Genomic DNA, 23,579 nt, shown 5'->3' on the forward strand with positions numbered 1-23,579 from the left:
TGATTTCGAATACATTTTGATTCACCAATATTTGGCACCCTGCCGCTTGAATAGCAGTTTGAAATGTTTGAAATAATAGCATTTTAGAAGAAAAATGAATGATATTTGTTGCACTTTATTTGAAAATATACTTGATAATTAATTGAATTTTGAATCATAACAATGGCTGAAGGAATAGCTACACTAAAGGCTAAAAGGGGTGTTTTGAGGGCATCGGTCATGAAGTGTATAAATAAATTAGAAACAGAACTTCGTGAAACGGCAGCCAATGTGAATGAAATTGAAGAGTTACTCAAACAATTAGATGATAAATGGAAATCTTTGAAAGTAGTAGATGATGAACTGGAAAGTTTTTTAGTAGTGAAGATTTCGTAAAGGAATTTCCGTCTATTGAAGAATATTGTGAAAAGGTTGTCATGTGGAAATTTAGGGGAAATAAGTTTTTGCGTATGCTAGACAGTAGCGCTAATAAAGTGTCAAAAACAGAAGTAGCACCCGTACATAACGAAGAATTAGGAATGGATTTTCGCTACCGTGGAACTGTTAAGCTACCAAAAATAACAATTCCAAAATTTTATGGTAACGTAAGTCAATGGCTAACGTTTTGGAATTCTTTCGAAACAGCAATTCACGCTAATGAACATTTGGACGAAATCGACAAATTTAATTACTTAAAAGCTCATCTTGGGGGAACAGCATTAGGAACTATAGAAGAATTCTCTATTTCTTCAGAAAATTACGGCACAGCCGTAAAATTATTGAGTGATCGTTTCGCGCAAAAAGACATTTTGATAAATGCACATATGAATAACCTAATGAATCTACCCTCTTTAAAACGCAGTGACGATACTAAAGCTTTTCGGAAGCTGTATGATAAATTCCAGACACAAATAAGAAGTTTAGAATCGCTGGGAATTTGTTCTGAGAATTATAGTGCCATGATGTGCCCAATGCTCTTGAAATTATTTCCACATGACCTAGTTTTTGATTTCAAGAAAAAATTCACGAGTTGCGATTATAATATCAAAGATTTAACTGAATTTTTGGGTGCGCAACTATGTGCATTAGAATGCGCAAATGCAAGCATAAATCATCCCGAAGTTGAATCTTTCACATCTGGTAGGAATAACACAGAAGAAAATAGCAACAAATTTAAAAAAGAAAGAAACGAAAATAAATTTCGGCAAAATTATTCAAACGGCTATCGAAAAGATCCGAGAAAAAATAAAGGAAAAATCTTTTCAACCGCTGATTTTATGACTGCCGCGTCTGACGAAAATGAAATGATCTGTTTGTTTTGTCAAAGTCAGCATAAGCCAGCGGATTGTTCCCTTAGTGTGGATAGGCGCCGCGAAATATTGAAGAGTCAAGGTCGATGTTACATTTGCTTACAATGTTCTCATATTATGCAGATGTGCAAAAATAAAAATGATCAGTGTTCGATTTGCGAAGGGAAACGACATAACATTGCCTTGTGCTATAAAAAAGAAAAACAGAAATTAGAAAGTGAATCTGTGGTTTCGGCCGTTTTTAAAACTAGAGCGAAAATAAATAATCATCGCGTTCTGCTTCAGACTTGCACTGCAGTTGTTCAGGGTAAACAAATTGAGCAGACCTGTCGTCTTTTCCTGGATGGAGGATCTCAACGTACATTTTTGTCCCAAAACCTTAGTAGGAAACTGAAATTGCCTACAATTTGGAAAGAGAAACTTTCACTTAGTACTTTTGGCTCTAAAGAAACACAACCCAAAACTTTTAACGTTGTTAACATAAAATTAAAAAATAGAAATGATCCAAATTTAAATATTGAAATCGATAAAATTTCTGCAACACATTTGTCAACACCTGATAAAAATATCATCAGTAAATATAAACACTTGAAAAAATTGCAACTTGCGGACTTCTATGAATTTGATTCGAAGGAAATAGAGATTTTAATTGGCGCAGATTATTATTACGATATAGTTACTGGTCGAATTCAACGTCTCGATAAAAGACTCGTTGCTGTAGAAACAATTTTTGGATGGAGCTTGCAGGCACAAACTGATTCGTCAAATAATGATCTTTTGACAATGAATGTTCTTGTCAATGAAGATACTTTTAGTGATCAAATTGCGGAGTTTTGGCAGTTAGAAAGTTTAGGGATTGAATCAGAAACTATTGTAGATAGCACCAAATCTGATATTATGGAATCTTAATTCCACTATCAAGTATGAAAATAACCGTTATACAGTCAAAAATTATCATGGAAACAAGGGATGAAGCAAAATTTAGATGATAATAAAGAAATTGCTAAAAGACTATTTTTACATTTGAAAAATAAATTGCTGAGGAATAATTCCTTACATCATGATTATGAATTAATATTGAAGAATTATTTGGCTGAAAATATTATCGAATTTGTAGATGAGCTGGATATTATAACTGATAATCCAATATTTTATTTACCACATAGATGTGTTGTGCAAGAAGATAAAACAACCAGTAGATTAAGAATAGTTTTCGACGCATCGTCACATGCCCCAGGAGAGATTTCTCTTAACAATTGCTTAGAGTCCGGACCAAATTTGAATCCGTATATTTTCGAACTTTTGGTTCGCTTCCGGAATTTCCCTATTGGATTTATCAGTGATATAAAACAAGCATTTTTGCAAATTCAAATCTGTGAGGAATACAGAGATGTTAGTCGGTTCTTTTGGTTTGACGACGAAAATATTTTGAAGACTCTGAAATTTACAAGAGTTCTTTTCGGTTTAAATTCGAGCCCGTTCCTTTTGGCCGGAACGATTAAATATCACATTTCTAAATACGAGCAGACACACCCTGAAGCTTACAAATTATTGAATGAATGCCTATATGTAGATGATCTCGTAGGAGGTCACGAAGACGTTGAAGGAGCGCTTCAAGTCAGTATGGAATGCAGGGATATTTTCTTAAAAGCTGGAATGGATCTCCGAAAGTTTCAAATGAACTCCAAGGAGCTTAGAAATCTTTGGAGGGAATCAGGACTGTCCGTGGAAGAATCAAGTGACATTGTTTTAGAAAATGATTCCTTGAAGGTGCTAGGAATATCTTGGAACACAGACACCGACAGCTTTTATTTTGATTCCAAACATCTGGAAACTTTTTTAGAGAAACAAAAATTCCAAGCGTTTTTTGCTTCAGGTAGCCAGTCGCATTTTCGATCCCTTAGGTTTTCTCCCCCCCTTTACAATAATCATTAAATGTCTCATACAGGAACTGTGGAATTCCAGTTTGGATTGGGATGATCAGATATCTGGAGACTTAAACGCGAGATGGATTAAATGGTGCAACAATGTAAAAGATATTCCGAAAATCAAAATACCAAGGTATTATTTTTTGAAAGGTCCAAAAAGAGTTATTGAAACTATTGAATTGCACTCGTTTTCAGACGCAAGTTTGAGAGCCTATGCCACGGTCGTCTATTTACGAATTGTATACAATGATGGATCCGTTCATACGAACCTAGTGACAGCTAAAAGTCATGTTTCCCCACTCAAAACACTCTCATTGCCAAGATTGGAGCTACTGGGTGCTCTGTTAGCCTCTAGGTTGAGTAGTCGAGTGTCTTCAAGTCTGAAGATTCCCTTAGAGAAGCATTGGTGGACTGATTCTACCATTGCTTACTTTTGGATAAGAAAGTCACCTAGGGACTTTAAACCTTTTGTGAAAAACAGAGTTGAGGAGATACAGAAACTCGCAGAACCTTCACGCTGGACACATTGCCCTGGTAAAGAAAATCCAGCAGACATGCCCAGCGGAGGAGTTTCCATTTCTCAGTTGAATCACAGTGATTTCTGGTGGCACGGTCCCAAGTGGTTGCAAGAGCCAAAACAATGTTGGCCCAAATCTGAAGAACTGAACGTTGAAGATGAAAAATTGGAACATCGCTCACGACACAATTACACGCAGCAGTTTGAAGTCATAGCGCAAACAGAGGAGCTTTTAGATCTCTCTAAACATAGCAAGCTTACCAAATCCCTAAGGATTACTGCCTGGATCAAACAGTTTGTTTGGAACACGAGAAACTCGCCAAAGAAAAGTGGACCACTAACTGGAGTAGAATTGGCCAAGGCGGAAAATTTTTGGATAAAGAACACTCAAGGTTGTGCATATCGTTCTGAAATTAAATCTCTTAGCAAGAATGCGTTGATTGATAAAGAATCAAAAATAGCTAGCCTTGTTCCCTTCCTGGATGAAATAGGGATCCTGAGAATCAAAGGAAGATTAGATCATTCAAAATTCACCTTTGATGAGAAGCATCCTGTATTGTTGCCACGCAGTTCCAAATTCACCGAATTAATTGTCCGAAGAGAATACGAAAGGGTTCTGCATTGTGGAGTAGATATCACTTTGATCAACATCAGGAAGAGGTTTTGGATTCCGAAGGGGCGCCAGCTCTTAAAAGGAATAATTGGAAAATGTCTTATTTGCAGCAGATATTCAGCTAAAGCAGCAAATCAAATCACGGCTCCGTTGCCAAAGGACAGAGTTGTTGAATCTCCGCCCTTTTCAGTATGTGGAATTGACTTCGCCGGACCCATATATGTGAAGGAGGGTTCAGATACTGTAAAATCTTACATAACTTTGTTCACATGTGCAGTCACGAGAGCTGTACATCTGGAACTGATGTCGAATCAATCAACTGAATCCTTCATTTTGGATTTTAGAAGATTTTTGGCGCGTCGTGAAAGTTGTAACATAGTATACTCTGACAACGCGAAAACGTTCAAGTCAACAGATAAGGAATTTCAATGTTTTCAGAAATTTCTGCGAGATAAAACTTTTCACAATTTCGTAGCTTCCAAAGGAATCACTTGGAAATATATAGTGGAGAGAGTGGCATGGTGAGGAGGGTTTTATGAACGGCTTATCAAGACAGTTAAGGACTCCCTCCGGAAAACGTTGGGCAAGGTCCTTCTGAAATTTGAAGAATTGCTGACTCTTCTTGCAGAAATCGAGCTTGTGATGAACTCTCGACCCTTGACATACACCTACAACGACTTTGAGGAATCTCAGCCTCTCACTCCATCGCATTTTCTACATTTTGAAAAGGAAGCTAATACATATCCGATACATTTCTTGGATCTTGTCACTAAATCGTCTTCTAGTACAAATTTAAAGAAGCGTAAATTATACCAAGCGAAATTGCTAAGAAACCTGTGGACAAGATGGAAATCACAATACCTGATGAACTTAAGAACTGCTCACAATTTTAAGAACTCTCACACAGGTACAGGACTGAAAGTAGGTGATGTGGTATTGTTAGAAGGAACCACCTAGAACAAACTTTTATGGACACTAGGTACTGTAAAGGAACTGTTTGAAGGTCGTGACGGACATGTTCGTGCATGTACTGTAAAAACTGAAAATGGACTGTTTCGCAGACCAATAGACTTGGTTTATCCTCTCGAAGCAGTAAATGAGCCTCATGATTGACTTTAACATTTAAAAATTGACATTTTTTTACTTTAATGCATATTATTTCATTTAAGATATTGTTGTATTTTGTATTCCTGCAGCTAGTGAACTTTATGAAGTTCAGGTGGGGAGGATGTGGAAAATCTTGGTAAGTTTGCCTGAAGAGGGCGCTGGAGTAAGTTTCTATTGTCATTCGAACAATTGACCTCGAACGAGGAAGATCGAAATAAGATTTGTGCATCTCTTCACTCAAATGATATTTTATGTTGTGTAATGTTTGTGTCCGTGAAGAAAATTCTAATTGTGCTGTTATCGACTATCGAACATTATCCACTGAACTACAAAATTGCACTATCGAACCTGTCGGACATTTCCATATGGTCAAAAGCATCTTGACATTCATTGGACCAGACAAAGGGAACATTCTTTCTGGTCCAATTAATAATTGGCGAAACAACTTCCGCATATTTATAAAACATGTGTCTGAAATAATTAGTCATACCTAAAAAGCTTTGGACTTGTTTTACATCTTTTGGGACTGGAAATTTTTTCACCTTGTTAATGTTACCCTCCGAAGGAGAGAAACCGTTGCAGTTTACATTGTAACCAAGATAAGTTATCTCGGATTTGCAAAGCTGTAATTTTGCAGGATCACGTGTTAAGTTGAAAAGTTTAAGTCGGTCAAAAACAAGTTGCAAGGTCTAAAAAAGAGAATCCAAATCATTTTCGGCTATAATTATGTCGTCCAAAAATATTGCAAATTTGGACCCTTTAAATGGCCTTAAGCCTTAGAAATGAGTGTATGAAAGTAGGATGTGCTTAAACAACTACCAAAAGGATGACGAGTTGGCTGAAAATTTCCTAATTCTGAGCAAAATGCTAATTTTTCCCTATCCTGTGGTTTTAATTTGATTTGAAAAAATGCCGCCTTTAAATCCAAAACACAATACAATTTCTTCCCGGCAATTCCCTGAATGATGTCATTAATTTTTGGTAAACAGATCTTAAAAGGCTCAGTGATTGCATTCAGAAGACTGTAATCAACTACCATGCGAAATTTCATCTCCTGATTTGGCTCATCAGACTTCGGGTTCTTACGAACAAAAAGAATCGGGAAAGAATAATTTGAAGTGCTGTCTTCAGTTATTCCTGCTTCTAACAAATTCTTGATTTCCTGTTGTGCAAAAAATTTAGGTATTTTGGGTATTGGGTAAGGTTTGGTCTGAAGAGGGAATTGGTGCAACAATTTAAGATCGGGTACAACTGCATCAGTACATCCCAATGTATTGTAAGATTTGGAAAAAACAGAAAAATTGTTTATCAAGAGATCTTGCATCTCTTTTTTATCCCCCTGATTCAAATGATCCAAGTCAAAATCCTCAACCGACAGTTCATCTTTTCGCAATTTCAAAACCTCCTTAAAATTTAAGTTGTTAATTTGTAAAGTCTCTACATTTTCTTGAGGCTGTGTGAGTTCACTATCAAGAATTCTGTGCACAGATCCTAAAATTTGTCCCTTCTGAATAATTAAATCAGTTCTAGTAGTATTGTCAACAATGATGGAAAAAGCGTTTGAATCTTTTGCGTGATGAATGGAATCCAAAATTTTGAATGATCTTTTGATATTCCCGGGAGAAAAAATCATTAAGTTTGAGTTTTTGAGTTCCTTAGGAGTTTTAAGGTGAATGATTTCAAAAGAGTTGGATTTAATTTTAATATTTGTATCAGATCTGACTTTAAATTGATTTCCAGTTATTCCATTACAATTGACAACATTTTCATGTTTGGAGCTAGCTGTCACAAATTTTAAGGTGGTCTTTTCGGAAATGATTCTTTTATATACAGAATCCAAAATAATTTCGTTCCTATGAAAGAAATCATAACCTAATATTATGCTGCAATTTGCGTTCCAGTTAAAATTGGTGACAAAAAATAAACTGGAGAACCACTTGTCCTGAATCCTGAACTTAAGGTCAACAGCTGACAAATAAGGAACATAGTCATTGTTAATTGTTTTGATCCTAACTGATCTTGAGACATAATTAAGTTTTGTGGTTTGTTTTATTTTTCTAGTACTTCCTGCTGGATTAGACTAAGATTTGCACCAGAATCCAATAAAGCTTTATAGGAATTTGAAGCTATATTAAGTTCAATAATAGGCAAAGGACTGTCCGAACTGGTACATGACATAACTACTCGCACACTGGACTCATCCTGAACCATTACAGTATCTGGACTGCAACCATTCTGTGATTTGATGTCCTTCAGTACATTAGAATCAGAATTTCCCCTTTGTTTACAAACATTAGAATCCTCAGAATTTATCATTTTATTTGACACTTCCAAATTTGGACCTAAGGAAACATTTTGTCTGTCATTCCAATTAGACCAATGTGTATAATTATCCGACTGAAATTTTGTTTATTTTCCCTAATTGAAGAAAAAGGAGGAATAGGAAGCCACATTCGAATTTCTTTTTCATTGTGTGTTTCCGAGACATTGATCTGGCCATTACTGCTATGCCGAAAACCCACCTCTAGTTTAAATTGCCCCTTCTGTGATTTTTATCATAGGGCTTGTTGAATCTACCTCTGTGCCTGAAATTATTTCCCCTAAAACCTGCTCTTGATCTGTGAGTATTAAAATGCCCCCCACGAAAATTCCCCGGAAAGAACCAGCATTTGGTTGTGATGTGACCTTTGCCACAAATGTGACACAGAATGGGAACCCGACCAAACAAAGTCGAAGGAGCCAAAAAATTATGACTCTGTACCATAGCCGTGTCCAAGGGGAGGGTTTTAGGGGTTAAACCCCTCCCATTGGGAAAAAAAATAATAAACCAAAAGAAAATTTACAGCTGACTTTTATAGCTTTAATGTGAAAGTTTGTGTGCAACGCTTCAAAAAACCCTTTCTCTCTGTAGTTTTTCTGTAATTTAAGAAATTTAGAGCTTTACCAGCTGAAATAACATTTTGGAAAACTATTATGGCTGAACCACTGAATGATTTGTCAACACAAAGCATTAACAGCGTTAATATTGCTTTAAAAGGCTATGATGAAAGCGGTAATATGTTGCAGCTATAAAGATGCATTGATTGTATTTATTAATGTAATTTGTATCGACCATAAGCTCTTTCTTGTTTAGTTTATTAAGCATTATTCCAGAATATGAAACCTAATGTACATGCTACATTATAAAAAAATCTGTGGACAATTTTTAATACTAATTGCAATATACTGCATAATAAACATAAATAGATTTGATTTAAAAAGAAACAAACAAGGTTAGATTGAAAAGATGTAAAATGAAGGAATACTGCTGCTATTTGCGCAGCCAAAATTATTCTTCTGGGGCGGGGGTGGGGGATGGTACAGTAGTCTACAGGTCTATAAATGCCATGCTGGGATTAGTAATTTAACATAAAACCAAAGTTTGTAGTGAATTGAACTCTTAATCCCCCCACCCCGCTTTAAAACCCCTCCCTTTATGAAAACCTGGACATGGGCCTGCTGTGTACATTAGAAGTATTTCGCGCATAACCAGTAGCTAGGGTATTTACTTCATGCTGAAAAATCGGTGCAGAGAGATTTAAAGTGTGAGAGTGTTTAAGGCTAGCGATTGAATCAGTCAATTTTTGAATTTTTTCATTTGTAACTGCCTGACTCTGAAGCAAAACATTTATCTCGACTTGAGATGACTGAGTGGAATAATTTGCGGTGCTATCTAATGCTTTCTCCACATTCTTAGCAATCCTGCTAACGCTCTCGAAAGTCTTGGGACCCTGTTTCTCTACTTCACACCTCAGATCAGGCCTGAGAGCCTGTAAAAATGTTGACAATTTTGTTTTGCCCATTAAGTCTAAAATGTCCTGAGTTGAGTTGTTGTTTGGGTTAAGATAGGCATCTGCCGAGTTTGAAATTTGATCACATAACTCTTGGACCGATTGCCCTGGCCTCTGGCTTATATCCCAGAAGGATTTTTGAGATAGTTCGAAATTAGTTTGTGTAGAAAATTTCTTTTTCAATTCCTCACACAACTCTTTGAAGTTCGCGTTCGTATTCTTCTCTAGAAATTTTAAAGCAAATTCACAGGCTTTCTCTCGCAATTGGAGTTTAAGAACAATTATTCGTTTCTCGAATGACCATTTTTCAAGTTTGGAAATATCTTCCATACTGCTTATGAATGTGTTTACATTCTCATCTGTTTCTCCCACAAAAGTGAAAAGCAATGAAATCAGGGAGTTTGCCATGACAAACTTATGTGAGCAAGAGAAAAAAAAAACAAATTAAAGTTAAATACACTTGAAAATAATTTCACACACATCAAACAATATTTAACCACATAAATTCAAAAATAAACCGCAAAATAATATTGCACAGTATACATGAAAATCAAACAGTAACCTGAGCGAAAACCAGTGGCGGATCCAGCCGATTGTTTTGGGAGGGGCCATCCGAAATTTTTGAACAAACTCCTCAGGGCCTCCATGCCACCTCTAGGCAAATTTGAAATCTGCCGCCCCCTCCCCCCTAAAAGAAGCAAAATATCCTTGACTCAAAAAAAACGTAAAAAAGTGTTCCCCAGATTCAAACTGTCAAACTTATGAAGAAATGATGGCGTTTCACATTCTGAGGTACCCCGATGAAATTATCACAGTGATCTCTCAAAACATTTTTTATTCGGCAAATACCATGATTGAAAAACATTTGACTTTCATAAGATATGTGAAAGTAATCATTATTAAATTACAAGAGAAAATTGTCTCTGTGGAAAATGAAAGAATGCTAATATTTTACTTTCAAGAATAACAATTTAATTCAAAAAATGTGTTTAAAATAGCAAATTTGCCGCCCCTGAAAAGTTTACCGGCCTAGGTAGTTGCCAACTCTGCCTATTGGGAAATTGGGCCCTCTCGGAAGGAATCTCCCTCGAAAATGTTTCAAAATTTAAATTTCCAAGCAATTTTTGAGATTAGGAAACTAAAAACGCATTTGGTCTATTTTTGATGATGTACGGGGAAAGATCAGGTTTCGGGCGCTGGCCCCAAAATACTTTTTGAAAATAAAGCTTAGAAATCAAAATATTCTGTCATTATATTGAGAAATTAGAAGATGAGAGGTGCTCTTCTAGCTCTTCAGCTGTCCAGCCTAAAAATGCACCTTTAGGTAATGTTTGCTTACGTTAAAGGAAATGTGAAGGTGCTTAGAATCCTTCCTTCTTGGAAATATTTTGCCTTTGAGGCTCCAAAAATTCGATTTTTAACTATATTTATACATATTTTAGAAAGGGATGGAAGATTCGTGAACTCCTCCAAAAAATCTCCTTTTAAAGCTATCATCACGATATAAACTAGGAAGGGAGAAGTCCTATCAAAATTCGTTTGTAATTGAAGTTCCAAAAAAAAAAAATAAGTTGCTTTTAAGCAAGTTAAGTGATAAGGGCTGGATAAGCTAGTTTCCGTTGACACTTTTTCCAAATAAAAGACTTAAAATGCGATTTTTTGCTACATATCATGGCATTTGTGAAAGGTCATGGGAAAAGGGTTCTCCTCCTTGTTTCGAAATTGAAGCCATAAAAACGAATATTTAGGCTCTCTTTGGTCTTGTGAACAATATAGGTATACTCTGAGAACGCAACATTTAGAGATCGCCCAAGTGTCTGTAGTTGGAATCAAGAAATGATGTAAAAGATGGAGAAAAATTTTGGAAATAAAAGTTTTGTTTTGAGGATAGGAATATAATTTATCTCCCAATTAAGGCCTATACTTCTTTTTCAGTAAAATACATGTGTTAAATTTTGTTATCTTCTCATAATATTTTTTTCTTTTTTTCCTTAAAAAAATTTCTACAATCACAAGGCTTTGGGAGGGGCCATGGCCCCTATGGCCCCCCTCTAGATCCGCCCCTGGCGAAAACCATATATGAGCATATGTAATTTGAATGTCCAATTATATTTTCAAAAACACAATCCAAAACATAACCTTAATTAACATCATAATACATATATTTTCAAATCATTTTGCATGGGAAAAATCATATATAACAAACATATTGAACAGTTAAAATTGATCCAAGGTAAGTTCCAAAGGAAAATTAACTCTCACAATTCACATAATTTATCTCATGATTTTTTTTTTTTTTTTAAACCCAGAAAGACCTAACTTAAATTTTCTTTTAGTCCGGCACCATATGGGTGAGATATGTTAAATTATTGGAATTAATGGTTGAAAATAGTGGAATTTATTATCATACATGATACACCGTATTATCGATATGATATATGCGTTCTGAAAAATACCATACTGGCATATTGGAAATGCCAGACTGCGGAATCATGAGAATCGATGGTGTAGGCCTAATGGCCATGAAGAGGCATGCAAGATACAAAGAAAAATATAGGTAAATATTGACTTACCGAACTGGTTTATTTTTCATTTACTCATTGATAAAAATTCATTTGAATTATATTGCGGGTACACATTCCTGAACAAAGACTTGAATAACATATGGGGAATTCATAGGATGAGTTCACAATTATTATGAGTTCCATTGCACGTGGAGGATTCAAAGAATATACAAACGTTCACAATGTTGAATATATGAACTCGCGAACAAGCTCTCGTCTGTTAAACTAGTGGGAGATCGCTATTGCTGTACTCGATACCTTCCATAATTGCTGCTTATACTAAGGTATCAGCATTTGGAGATTCGGCACAGTTCAGTCATTAGCACCTTCTCCGCTTGATGAACATCCATCTCACTGCATCCTTAAAACGGGCTTGCTTATATTATCTTTTACATCATCTCTTGATTATTCTAGGCTAAATGTGCATGAATCTTTGATTATTTGTTAGAAGATTAAAAAAACTTGCGCCTCCTTTTCCACTAACACCAAGCACATTTTTTTTTGTACACGCCAGAAGAACATTTTAGCAACAGCAAGAAACGCTGAAAAGAAATTTGATACTCTTCGTTGAGAGCAGACTGGAAGAAGCGGGAAAATTCTTGAAATCTCATAGGTCAGCAGAAAGCCATAGCAACGAGGTAAAACCACATCATTGGTTATCTCACTTCAGCAAGTGTAGGCTGCATGGTGCTGCCATCTACTGGGATCAGATTCATTGAAAGTCAATTTCCCCTTTTACAACTGTATTGTTGAAAAGTGTTTCTTTGTTTGGATTTTATTTTCATATATCTTTGTTTCCACCAGTTTATTTTTCATATTGATGATTGTCAGCTTGTTTCTTTCGTTTTGTTTTTGATACTCGGCCTTTCATTAAATCCATTTAATACTTCAAAAGTACTGTTAGTTTATTTTTGGGACAGTTTTAAATAAATAATACCATTAGTTTATTTAACATTAGAAATAAAATTTACTCTAAATTTGTTTCCTCTTTACGTGTGTGTAGTCCCATCTCTTCCTATATTTTCCTACTTTTTTAAGTGATTTTTTTTTCCTACTTTTCCTAGTTTTTCAATTTTTTATTCCTTATTTCCTGCTTTTTTCCCCCAAGAAACCACTTCGGGGTCTGATTAAACTACCGCTAGTTCCTATTTTCCTTTAAGTTTCTAAATCAAGTTTTGAAGTTCTAAAAAAAGAAAATTGTGAAACGTAAAATACGAGAAAAGCGAACTCTGACATTTTTTATGTGCCTTGAAAGAAGGATACTAATGGTTATAAGTCGAAAAAGGCACATCTTTAGGCTTCTATATTGACAACATAGGAAGGACACGAAGAAAGGGAGGAATCAAGTAAATCTTTAGAAATTGGTTATTCTATGTGTCCTTAAGGAGAAAAGAATAGGGAGAGGAGTTCTAGTCCCCTTCCAAGCGATATTTTCAAAGCTAATGTCAAAAACCGAAATTTCACAATTTTTGGTAACGTTAGAGGAGAGAGAAAGGAAGGAGTTCCTCTGCGATTTTGTTTTCTTAACTTTTCTTTCCTTTCAAAATTGAAATCTACTTTTGCCTAACTTTGTTTACAATAGAATGTCGAGTGCTCTTCCCGGAAATTTTCAGAGATGGGAAGTTTTAGAAATGCAATTTTAGGCTACTCATGGTAAAATTAATGGAACAGGGAAGAATTGGGAGCTCTCTACGAAAAAGATTTCCACTTTGAACTATTAAAAAACACAAAACTATCTTTGGTCACGGTTGAGAGTGTAGGAGGCTTGGTGATCTCATTTGGAAGCATTTAAAAACTGAAGTATACTTGACCCAGTTTTAAACTACAATTAGTTACTATAGGGAATCTGGCGACTCTCCTTTGGAATTTTTCGACATTGAAATTTTAAAAGCATAATCTTATATGTTTTTAAACATTAAAAGTAAAGGACACAGATTTCCCCGAGTGTTTCCCTCAAGATTTTTTGGGAGGGCACCGTGCCCTTCCACTTTAAAGCTAACCTTTGACTCTCCTTGCTCCTTTAAAAGTTTAAGCAAAACTTCACAACAGTGAATTTTTTTTTCAAAAGGTAAAGATTCACACAAGCCTGATGCCTTTGAAACGTCCCTCCCTCGTTTCAGTCATTTATCCACAAGAATCTGATCAGAATCTATCTGAATGTTTTTTGCATTACCTGTAAAACTAAACATCAAAAAGCTTTTTAATATTTTAAAAATAATTACTATCGAAAACACTTGAATTTTGCATGTACCTGGTATGCCAAAAAGTAAAAGAAGCACCTTTTTTATTTGAAAACACTTCTCTTAACAAAGTACCCTTTGATCTGAACGCGCACTGCCCCTCTTTTGATCTGGGAGATACACTAGTTCCCTCTGGGCATTTTTTCCTGAAACAAATCAATTTCAGGCTATAGTGCAGATAAAAGGGTTATCAAGTTCTCCCACGGAAATTTCTATAAGTGAAATTTTAAGCTGTCTTTAGTAACTTTAAGGGAATGGCGAAAGTTCGAAGACTGTCTGGCAATTTTTCGATACTTAAATCGTAAAAACACAATTCAGGGCCTTGATTCAAGAACCAGGTAAGTCCAGACTCACTCATTTTTGGTAAGACCAACAAATAACATCAGTGTCAGATAGAAAGGCTAATATCTTTCCCACATTAACAAAGCAGAGGTCTGATCCTACATTTGTGTCTCGTTGTTGTACCAATCGGAACATCTACTCTCCACACGCAAAAATGAATTAAAAAATAAAAGGAAAAGTTTGGACTTAACTGCATTTTGCATCAAAGTCCTCAATTGTAGACTTCCACTATCGTTGGTGACTTTAGGACTACAGACGGACCTGATACCTGAAATGCATTAATGCATTAGGCACCCCGTTAAGTCTAAAACTGCCCCTTATTACAACTAATGTTGCTCAAAAAAAAAAGACCTTGCCTCCCCCCCCCCCCGGAACTCCAGTCCTTAATCCGCCTTCTAAGTCGAAATTTTGGCCTGTTTCAGATTCAGTTTATCGTAGTCCAGACTTGCTTTCCCGTATGCGATTCTGAGAGGAAAATATTAGTATAGCTATAATTTACAAATAGACCAATGAAATTTCTTGCCAACCGACAGCATTTAATTGAATATGTCACTACCAGTGAATACCAGGGCAGGGGTCAATCCAGCGCCAAATTGGGGTCGCTTTGCGGCCCCTTCACAAAATTCCGCATGGCAAAAGCGGCCCCATTCACAAAATTCCCCATCGCAAAAGCTGCCCCGTTCACAAAATTCCGCGTCGTAAAAGCAGCCCCTTCACAAAAATTTATAAAAAGGCAGCCTTTTCACAATATTTTTTAACCGCAAATGTGTACGCATCTACATGGAAGCTAACCCCTCTTCCACCTTCCCCCATCTTATCTTTTTGCTTGCTGCGTGAGGTGTTTTTGCTTGAGAGCGTCAGAGGGGGGACGGGAGAGGAACGATTGTGATTGGTGGCTTGTTTTCAGGAAAATTCTAAATTTTATTTTGATTACGCAATATATATTTAGTATTAATTTGTGTTGAGTTTCAAAATCCAATTCTAAAATAACTTTACTTAAAATAAAATTCTTTTATATGCTGTTTTTATACTTTTATTTCTTTTGAAAATCTTGATTTCCTTACATCTGCCATGGTAAACGAATTTTTCGCATTTTTGATGTTTACTGTACCTTGTTAAGAGTCAAACAAATAAATTTTTTAAATATATTTATTACATCATCAAATTGCAAAGTTTTAAACAAAATACCAACTCTGTAAGAACGCAAATGTCAAAAAATTAAAGGCTGAATGCTGGTGCAGTATTATTTTTTGTTTTAATTTCTTTTAAGTTTTTCTAAGACATACATATCATCTTTAATGAGTATTTCAATTCTGTGTTAAGAAACATGTGAGATCTTTGAGTCTATTCAAATTGTATTTATTAGGAGTTATCATTACGTTCAGCAGCATGTGCAATTTTCATTGCTCCAAAAGTATTTCATAGGGGCAAACAGGAAATCTGTTGTGAGACTTTCACCTTAAGAAAGTGTGCCTTGCATATGTATATTTGTAAAAAACAATAAATGTAATGTATGTGTCAAATTACGAATAAAATGTTAAGGGTCTTACTTCCCCCCTTCCCCCAGCGCATTTTCTCTTGACAGCTTTCAGGTATTCTTCAAGAACTTGCAATCACCCTTGAAACCTGTCTAGGTCTTTTCTTTAACGATACGACAGCTAAAAATGCTTTAACATAATCTTTTCCAAGAAAAAAATTACAAGAAGGTCTTTTTTGCAAAATTAAAGAAAATTCACAAAAATATTTTGCTTTTTCACAAAATGGGGACCCAAAAAATAAAACCTGGATCTACCCCTGCAGGGGCATGCACAGAAATTTTGGGGTCCATCACAAATGACTTTTACGGGCCCCTTCCTCCATCTCCTTTACCCCTAGGTCTCTACAGATATTTCACCCCTTATTTAAAAAATGTCGGACCCCCCCCCCTTAAGGTTCGGAACCTGCCCAGCAGGGGTCCCTTCTCTGCCCCTCCCCTTTGTGCATGCCCCTGCTCATGTATCAACACCCCAAAGCATGGCCCGCGCATTTATAGCAGGGTCGGGGTGGCTGCTTTAACTAATGATGCAGGCCCCTTCAATTTTTGTTAATAGGCATATCTGGGGCGGATCCAGGCAGAATTCTCGAAAATATGATGCTTTGGAAATTTTTGAATATTACAAATATCAATATAGCCCACCTATTACCAGAGCATTTTTTAAGGAATTTTCACTAGGCGACACAAGTTTAATGTAAAGGCTGTAACTGTCCGAATAATTTTCCTCTTTTCTTAACAAACGTGTGCTTATATCATCGCCTCAAAGTGGTATTCCTGTAATCAGTACTGTTTGTTCTGAGACGACTGTATAGGACTTCTGATTTAAGAAGGAGCCGATATGAACCAACTGTAAGTATAATATTAACTCTGAAGTAAAGGTGGTCCGGGGGTTTCTTCCCCGAAAATTTTGGAATTTGTAGTCTTAAAAATGCATTTTAGACGATCTTTGGTAATGTAAGGGGAGAAGAGCCTTGGTGGCGCTCCCATGTCTATTTTTCGAAATTGTTGCTCTAAGAATGCAGTTTTAGATGATCTTTGATGATGTTAGAATGAGGAGAAATTTGAGGGCCCATCTAAGGAAATTTTTTGGATTTGTAATCTTAGAAATTCATTTTATCTTTCTTTTGTAATATTAAGGACTCGGGTTCGACTCCATCACCCAGGCCATTTTTCGAAGTTGAAACTTTAAAAACGCAAACACTACCTCTAATAAGGGAGGTTCCGGTGTTCTCAAGCAGATTTTTTTTGCAATTGTAGAGCAAAAAACATAGTTTGATACGATCTTATGATAAGTGGAAAAGAGATTTGAGAGCCCACACCAAGAAATATTTCTAATTTACAATTACAGTCCTGAAGATGCATTCTAATTATTGTTTGAAGAGGGTTGGAACACTCTCCCGGAAATTGTAGCTTTAAAAAGGCTGTTTTAGACAATTTTTGGTGATGTTAAGGGGAGGAGAGATTAAAAGGCCCTTCACAGGAAATTTTTCTAATTTATAGACTTTAAAACGCATTTTAGACTAAGGGTTCGGGTAAGGTTAGGGTTCGAGAGTTTCGGAAGTCCACTTAGAATGAAAAAATTGATTCGATTTTTTCATTCTAAGCTAGGACAGAGGGTTTTAAAAAACTAAGTACTTGAATCGTACGCAGTGTGGTTTTATGACCAGGCATCGCAGCGTTCCTATATTCCTATATTTTCCTATATTTCTAAAAAAGGTTCCTATTTTCCTATAATTCCTATATTTTCCTATATTTTCAGTTTCCGCTTCCTTTTTTTTTTACTTTTCCCCCGACTTTTTGCTACTGCATTTCCGCGAGCGACGCGCAGACGCCATTTTATCTAAGCAGGGCTCCCAAATGGTCCGCTTTTCCCGCCAAAATTCTTTTTTTATGGTAAAGTCCGCTTTAGACCGCTTTTTAACATTTCAGTCTGATTAGTCCGCTTTTACATAGTTTTTACTTAAATATCACATTTTAAAAGTTTTTTCATTTCGTTAAAAGTTACTGTACACCCAAACACGCCGCTGCAGCGCGTGTTAAACCAAGTTCGTACACCCATTAAAAAAACCTTAAAAGGTTATTGGAAAAAAAGGTCTTTTTTTTTTTTTTTTCAAGTGCTTGAAAACCTTGAAAATGTATGAAAAGTTTCTTTATTACTTGAATTCTTTCAAAAATCATTGGATTGTGTTTCAATAGTGCAATTTTCTGAACATATATATATATTCGGTTTGATTTATCGCGAAAAATTGCTTTCGTGTTTAAGGTTTCAATCCCTTTGCATCTTGTTAATATTTTGATGTTTTTACAATCCAAAGTGATTTTGACATGACCTTAGCTTAGCTTATTTTTCGTTTAATTTCAATAATTAACGAAGGAATTATTTTGGAAACTATGGCAACATTGAACTTACTCGGATTTCGCGGAAAAATGCTTCTAGCGTTTGAAATTTCAATCCTTTTGCATCTTGTAAATATTTTGATGTGTTCCACAATTGGAAGTTATTTTAACATATGCTACCTTAGTTTAGTTTATTTTTCGTTTAATTTTGGTAATTAAAGAAGGGAAAAATTTGGAAACCATGACAACATTAAACTTATTTGTACTTCGCGGAAAATTGCATCTCGCGTTTGAAATTTCAATCCTTTTGCATCTTGTGAACATTTTGATGTATTTGACAATTGGAAGTTATTTTGACATATGCTGCTATAGATTAGCTTATTTTCCATTTAATTTCAATAATTAACGAAGGAAATATTTTTAACCCATGGCAACATTGAACTTACTCGGATTTCGCGGAAAAATGCTTCTCGCGTTTGAAATTTCAATCCTTTTGCATCTTGTAAATATTTTGATGTGTTCCACAATTGGAAGTTATTTTAACATCTGCTACCTTAGTTTAGTTTATTTTTCGTTTAATTTTGGTAATTAAAGAAGGAAAAAATTTGGAAACCACGACAACATTGAGGTTATTCGGACTTCACGGAAAATTGCATCTCGCGTTTGAAATTTCAATCCTTTTGCATCTTATAAATATTTTGATGTGTTCCACAATTGGAAGTTATTTTGACATATGCTACTTTAGATTAGCTTATTTTTCATTTAATTTCAATAATTAACGAAGGAATTATTTTGGAAACCACGGTAACATTGAACTTACTCGGACTTCGTGGAAAATTGCTTTTTGTGTTTGAAATTTCAATCTTTTTGAATCATGTAAATGTTGAAATATTTTTCCTAATCGAACGTTATTTTCCCATATGCCACCTTAGATTAGCATGTTTTATGTTTAATTTAGTAGAAAATAAATGTTTTATGGGAAACATGCCAACATTGAACTTGGTTCGTGAAAATATGCTTCTGTGAGCTTTCAATAGTTTTGCATCTTATAAATATTTTTATATTTATGACAATTAGAAGTTATTTTGACATGATACGTTTTAGTTTTTATTTAAATAACTAAAAAATTAATAAATTTTGTGTTTAATTCGAGTTTATTTAGTTTTTCAAACTTAATTTTGATTATTCTTTGCTTATTTTCGTTTATTACTGTTTTTTTGTGTGTGTGGGGGGGGTGGATATTAAATTTAAATAATTTAGTACATAGCATTTTAAAGTAGCATTTGTATATGAAACAAAGTTGAAGTATGTAATTTCATCAAGTTGAATTTGTGTACATCATTTCCTTGTCATGATGCCTGCTGTTGTTCTCATGTGCCAGCTAGGCTGGCAATTTGGGGTGCGCTGCTTCATTTTTCCAACCGCACTGTCATTTGGTGTGAAGTCTGACTTCCACAGTACACACATGTCATAAGGACCAGTTTATAGGGTAGGCAATTATTCACAGCATAACATTAGATTCACACAAAGAAAGGACAAAAGAAAGTACGTCCATGCCCGAGCCGGGATTCGAACCCGGACCTTCCTGTCGCAGTCAGACTTCTCTGACCACTAGACAAGGCAGGCGGCATGATGCCTGCTAAGGGGGGGATTTGTTCCCCCCCCATAAAAGTTCAAAGCACTCATGGCCCTGCAATCATGGAGTAATTTTTTAATGTAAGCTTTATGATTCTTGAAAATATACTTTGAATATGAAAATTGCAAAACTAAGCCTCATGTGATCTACTTCCCTTTGTGATTGAGCATTTCAGACATTTTTAGGAAAACTTTGAATACAGTAGATCTGTTTGGTGTATGATAGATTCATATCGGTTTTGAACGGTATAATGCTATTAAGAAGCATTACAAGACAGAAAAACACAAAAATAATTTTAAACTAAGGAAAGATGAAGCACAGCTTCATCTATCCTTCTGTGGGACTACCAGCAACCCCCCCCCCCCCTCCCATCCAAATGTTTGTGTAAATAATATTATTATTCAATGGATAAAAAGAACAGTTGTGCAGAAGATAAAGGAATTGTATCATTAAAAATCTCAGTATTATGGTTAATTAACAAATTATCTTCATGGATTTAGCAGCAGGCAGCTAATTTGCCTTTTGGTGCTTCCTTGAAATTAAATGAATGGTCCTCCCAAGGTCATCTTTTTAATCCTAACTGGTCCTCTTTAGTCCTCTTTTTAATTGAAAATTGTCTCCTTCCTTTTCTAAAGCTAAAACCGTGTTTCTTCCTGAGTGGAGCAGCGTTTGACTTTAGCTCGTCTCTGCAGCTCAATTCTGAGCCCATGAAGCTCCTGCGCAAGTCCTCAAAACTTCACTTTCGAACTCGGCGTCGATGAACTTGGGCGATCATGATGGGCGCATGGGCTGTGTAGGTTTTGATGATGTCATTCTAGGAAGGGCTCTCCGGACACTTACCGTTTCAGGTCTCCACACGCACGATTTTTTTTTCTTTTTTTGGAACTTTGCATTTGGCTACGGTTGCAATTATTGTTACTTGCGGGATAGCTCATCTCAACTTCGATTGTTTTGGTTTTAATTGTGTGGAATGTAGGTGCTGCAGTTCGCGTATCAATTAAACGTTCATTTTAATAATAATGCCTCCGAAGAGGCCGCACAGCCAAGTTTTCAAAAAAGAATACGCAAAGCTGTTCTCGATTTTAAAAGAATTGAGGAAGTCGAAAAGACATGCACACTTTGGGGTCGTTCCAGACACAAATTGGGTCCGCTTTGCGGACCCTTCACAAATTTACGCATCGTAAAAGTGGCCCCATTCACAAAATTCCATATTCAAAAGCAGCTCATTCACAAAATAAATATACAAACAACATAATAGGGTAAATCTGGAGCTATCATTTTTTTCCAACCGGAAAGCTACCGGACCAGCAGCTACGTGTGAAACATAGTCGCCATATTTGGTCATTCACGGGATGGAATCAGACAAGATGCTTAAGTGCTTAAAATTCTAAGAACAAAGCAGAATTGTATTTTTAGACTTATTTATGCGTATGTATTGCACTTATGTCAGGTAGTGTTATTACATGTTTGTAATCAAATAGTAGTGCAGTCGAACCTGTTTATCTCGAACCTGCCTATCTCGAAAACCTCTCTGGGTCGAAGTTTTTCATTTTCCCTGCACATAAAGTATTAATTCAATGTTTTCCCCCATGTTTGTCTTGAATGAAATTTTCTGAAAACCTGCATAACTCGAATTTTAACTTAAGTGTCTTTCTTGAATTCCATCCACAACAATCTTTATTGACTGGAATTTAGAGACAGAAAGCACTTTTCTTAATATTAGCAGTCACATAATCCTCCAGAATTAAAACTTTATGTACAAAAAGCAAGTTTTCCAGCAATTAAATCCATTCTGAAACTGAAAGGAAGGGGACATTGTTGATTAGTAAAATTGCTCCCAAAGTTTTACTTTCGAGTCATTGCTCCAATTACTTATTTTTAGAACTTTTTTCAAAACTTCTGTATCTCGAAGCCTCCGTATCTCGAATTTTTCTTATGTGCCGTAAAATTCGAGATAGACAGGTTCGACTGTATTGCATTTTGAAAAAAAAATGTCCTACTGGCCTGTCTTGTTATAAGAATTCCTGTATGTCCTCTTTTTATTTTCAAAATGTTCCTATATTATTTCGAAAAAATCCTATATTGTTTGCAAAAAATTCCTATATTTTCCATCAAATTCCTATATTTTTTTCAGAAAATTCCTATATTTTCTATCCAATTCCTATATTTTTTTCAGAAAATTCCTATATTTTCCTATATTTTTGTTGGCAAATGTCACTTCTATCCCTGTTTATGACTTTTCGGCATTGTTTTTATATTCATGTTGGACTTCGAGGAATAATAAGGATTTTTTTAATATTTATCTCTAAAAAGGTTTTTTACTATTTTTGAAACTTTCTCAGGATGACCATGGCCCTCTTCTCATTGTTTTCCTTATTGTTATACTTTGTATGCATTGTAAGGGAAATTTTTTGCATTTTTGCTCAAAAAAAGGGGATTTTAACTATTCTTGAAATTTTCTCGGAGGGGGCCATGGCCCCCATGGCCCTCTCCCTGGATCTGCCCATGAGGCATATAAATATAAGTTTTTAACCCTCTTTTTTTGCCCCGGGCCGTTTTTCAGGCCGCGTCGGACCCCAGTTTTCTTGGGCCCTCTCCCGTTTTCTCAATGGAGGAGCCACGGTCCCCTGAGCGCTAAAATCTTGAGAAAAGGTTGATAAGAGAGGAAAGAGTTTGCATGTCTGAACTTCGGCAATTTACTTTGGTCCCTGCTTTGGATGGGGGAGGGGGGAAGGGAACCTGTTTCCAAACGCTTTTTTCACACAAAGTTTTTTTATATTTTTTATTATGACACTTTAAAAAATGTTAAGTGTGAACTTAAATGCATTAAGTTCAATAAAAAAATTGCTTGAAGTGGCCCACTCGGCGGTTAGCCCAGTCGGGGATCCCCGACGAGCCGACCTGGCCAGTCCATTCCTGGATAAATGTATGAAGACATCCAGAATGCAAAATTCTTTTGTAATTACTGGAGTAATTAATTCTTTAAGTACACTGTTGTTCTGTAAGTTTCGCGTTCAATTTTGTTCAAATTATTTTGTACATCTCATAAGAGTAGCGAAAATGAAACGGCCGACTACTGGCTCATGCTCAGTCGAGCACTAGAGCATTTTTTTGTATTAACAATATCTTGGTTTTTAAAATAAAAATATTTTTATTCCAGAAACAAGCTAGTGAACCATTATCAGAAAGGTACAGCTTAAAGGTTTACATTGTTGTATTGATAGCTGAAATTTATAGGTTAACAAACCTCAACAATTGATCTCTTAAATGGCCGACTACTGGAGCTTTTACTCTATATATTTTTTCCCCAAGTTCTATGAATAATATGAAGTGTGAATTTTCAATTTTTTTAGGTGTTTACACAGTAGAACCAATAAGTGACATGAGTTGGGCTATGCTGACAGAAGGTCTTCTTTTCTTGTATCATTTTTTGGTTCTTCAGATTTTAGGGATGGTGAGTAGATATTATTTTACTGTGATTTTATTTTATTTTATTTTATTATTATTATTATTTTTTTTTTGTAATGTGTTAAGTATAATCTAGCTACAAAATTTGTTTCTAGTAGCATTTTCATATTAGGTTATGTTTTTCATTTCTTAAAATTAGGTACATAAAATTCTAGGGAAATTAAAATTTGAATT

At 35.5% G+C, this 23,579-nt stretch overlaps 1 protein-coding gene across 1 annotated transcript in view; it reads left to right on the plus strand.

The window, feature by feature from the left end:
• LOC129218015 (transmembrane protein 164-like) overlaps positions 1-23,579 on the plus strand; it is a 50,791-nt gene that overhangs the window by 20,361 nt on the left and 6,851 nt on the right. Inside the window, exon 4 of the mRNA XM_054852193.1 lies at positions 23,291-23,391. Within this exon, the coding sequence (XP_054708168.1) occupies positions 23,291-23,391 (101 nt within the window). The remainder of the gene's footprint in view (positions 1-23,290; positions 23,392-23,579) is intronic.

Source organism: Uloborus diversus, chromosome 3 (genome assembly GCF_026930045.1).
Source record: "Uloborus diversus isolate 005 chromosome 3, Udiv.v.3.1, whole genome shotgun sequence".
Classification (NCBI taxonomy): domain Eukaryota; kingdom Metazoa; phylum Arthropoda; class Arachnida; order Araneae; family Uloboridae; genus Uloborus; species Uloborus diversus.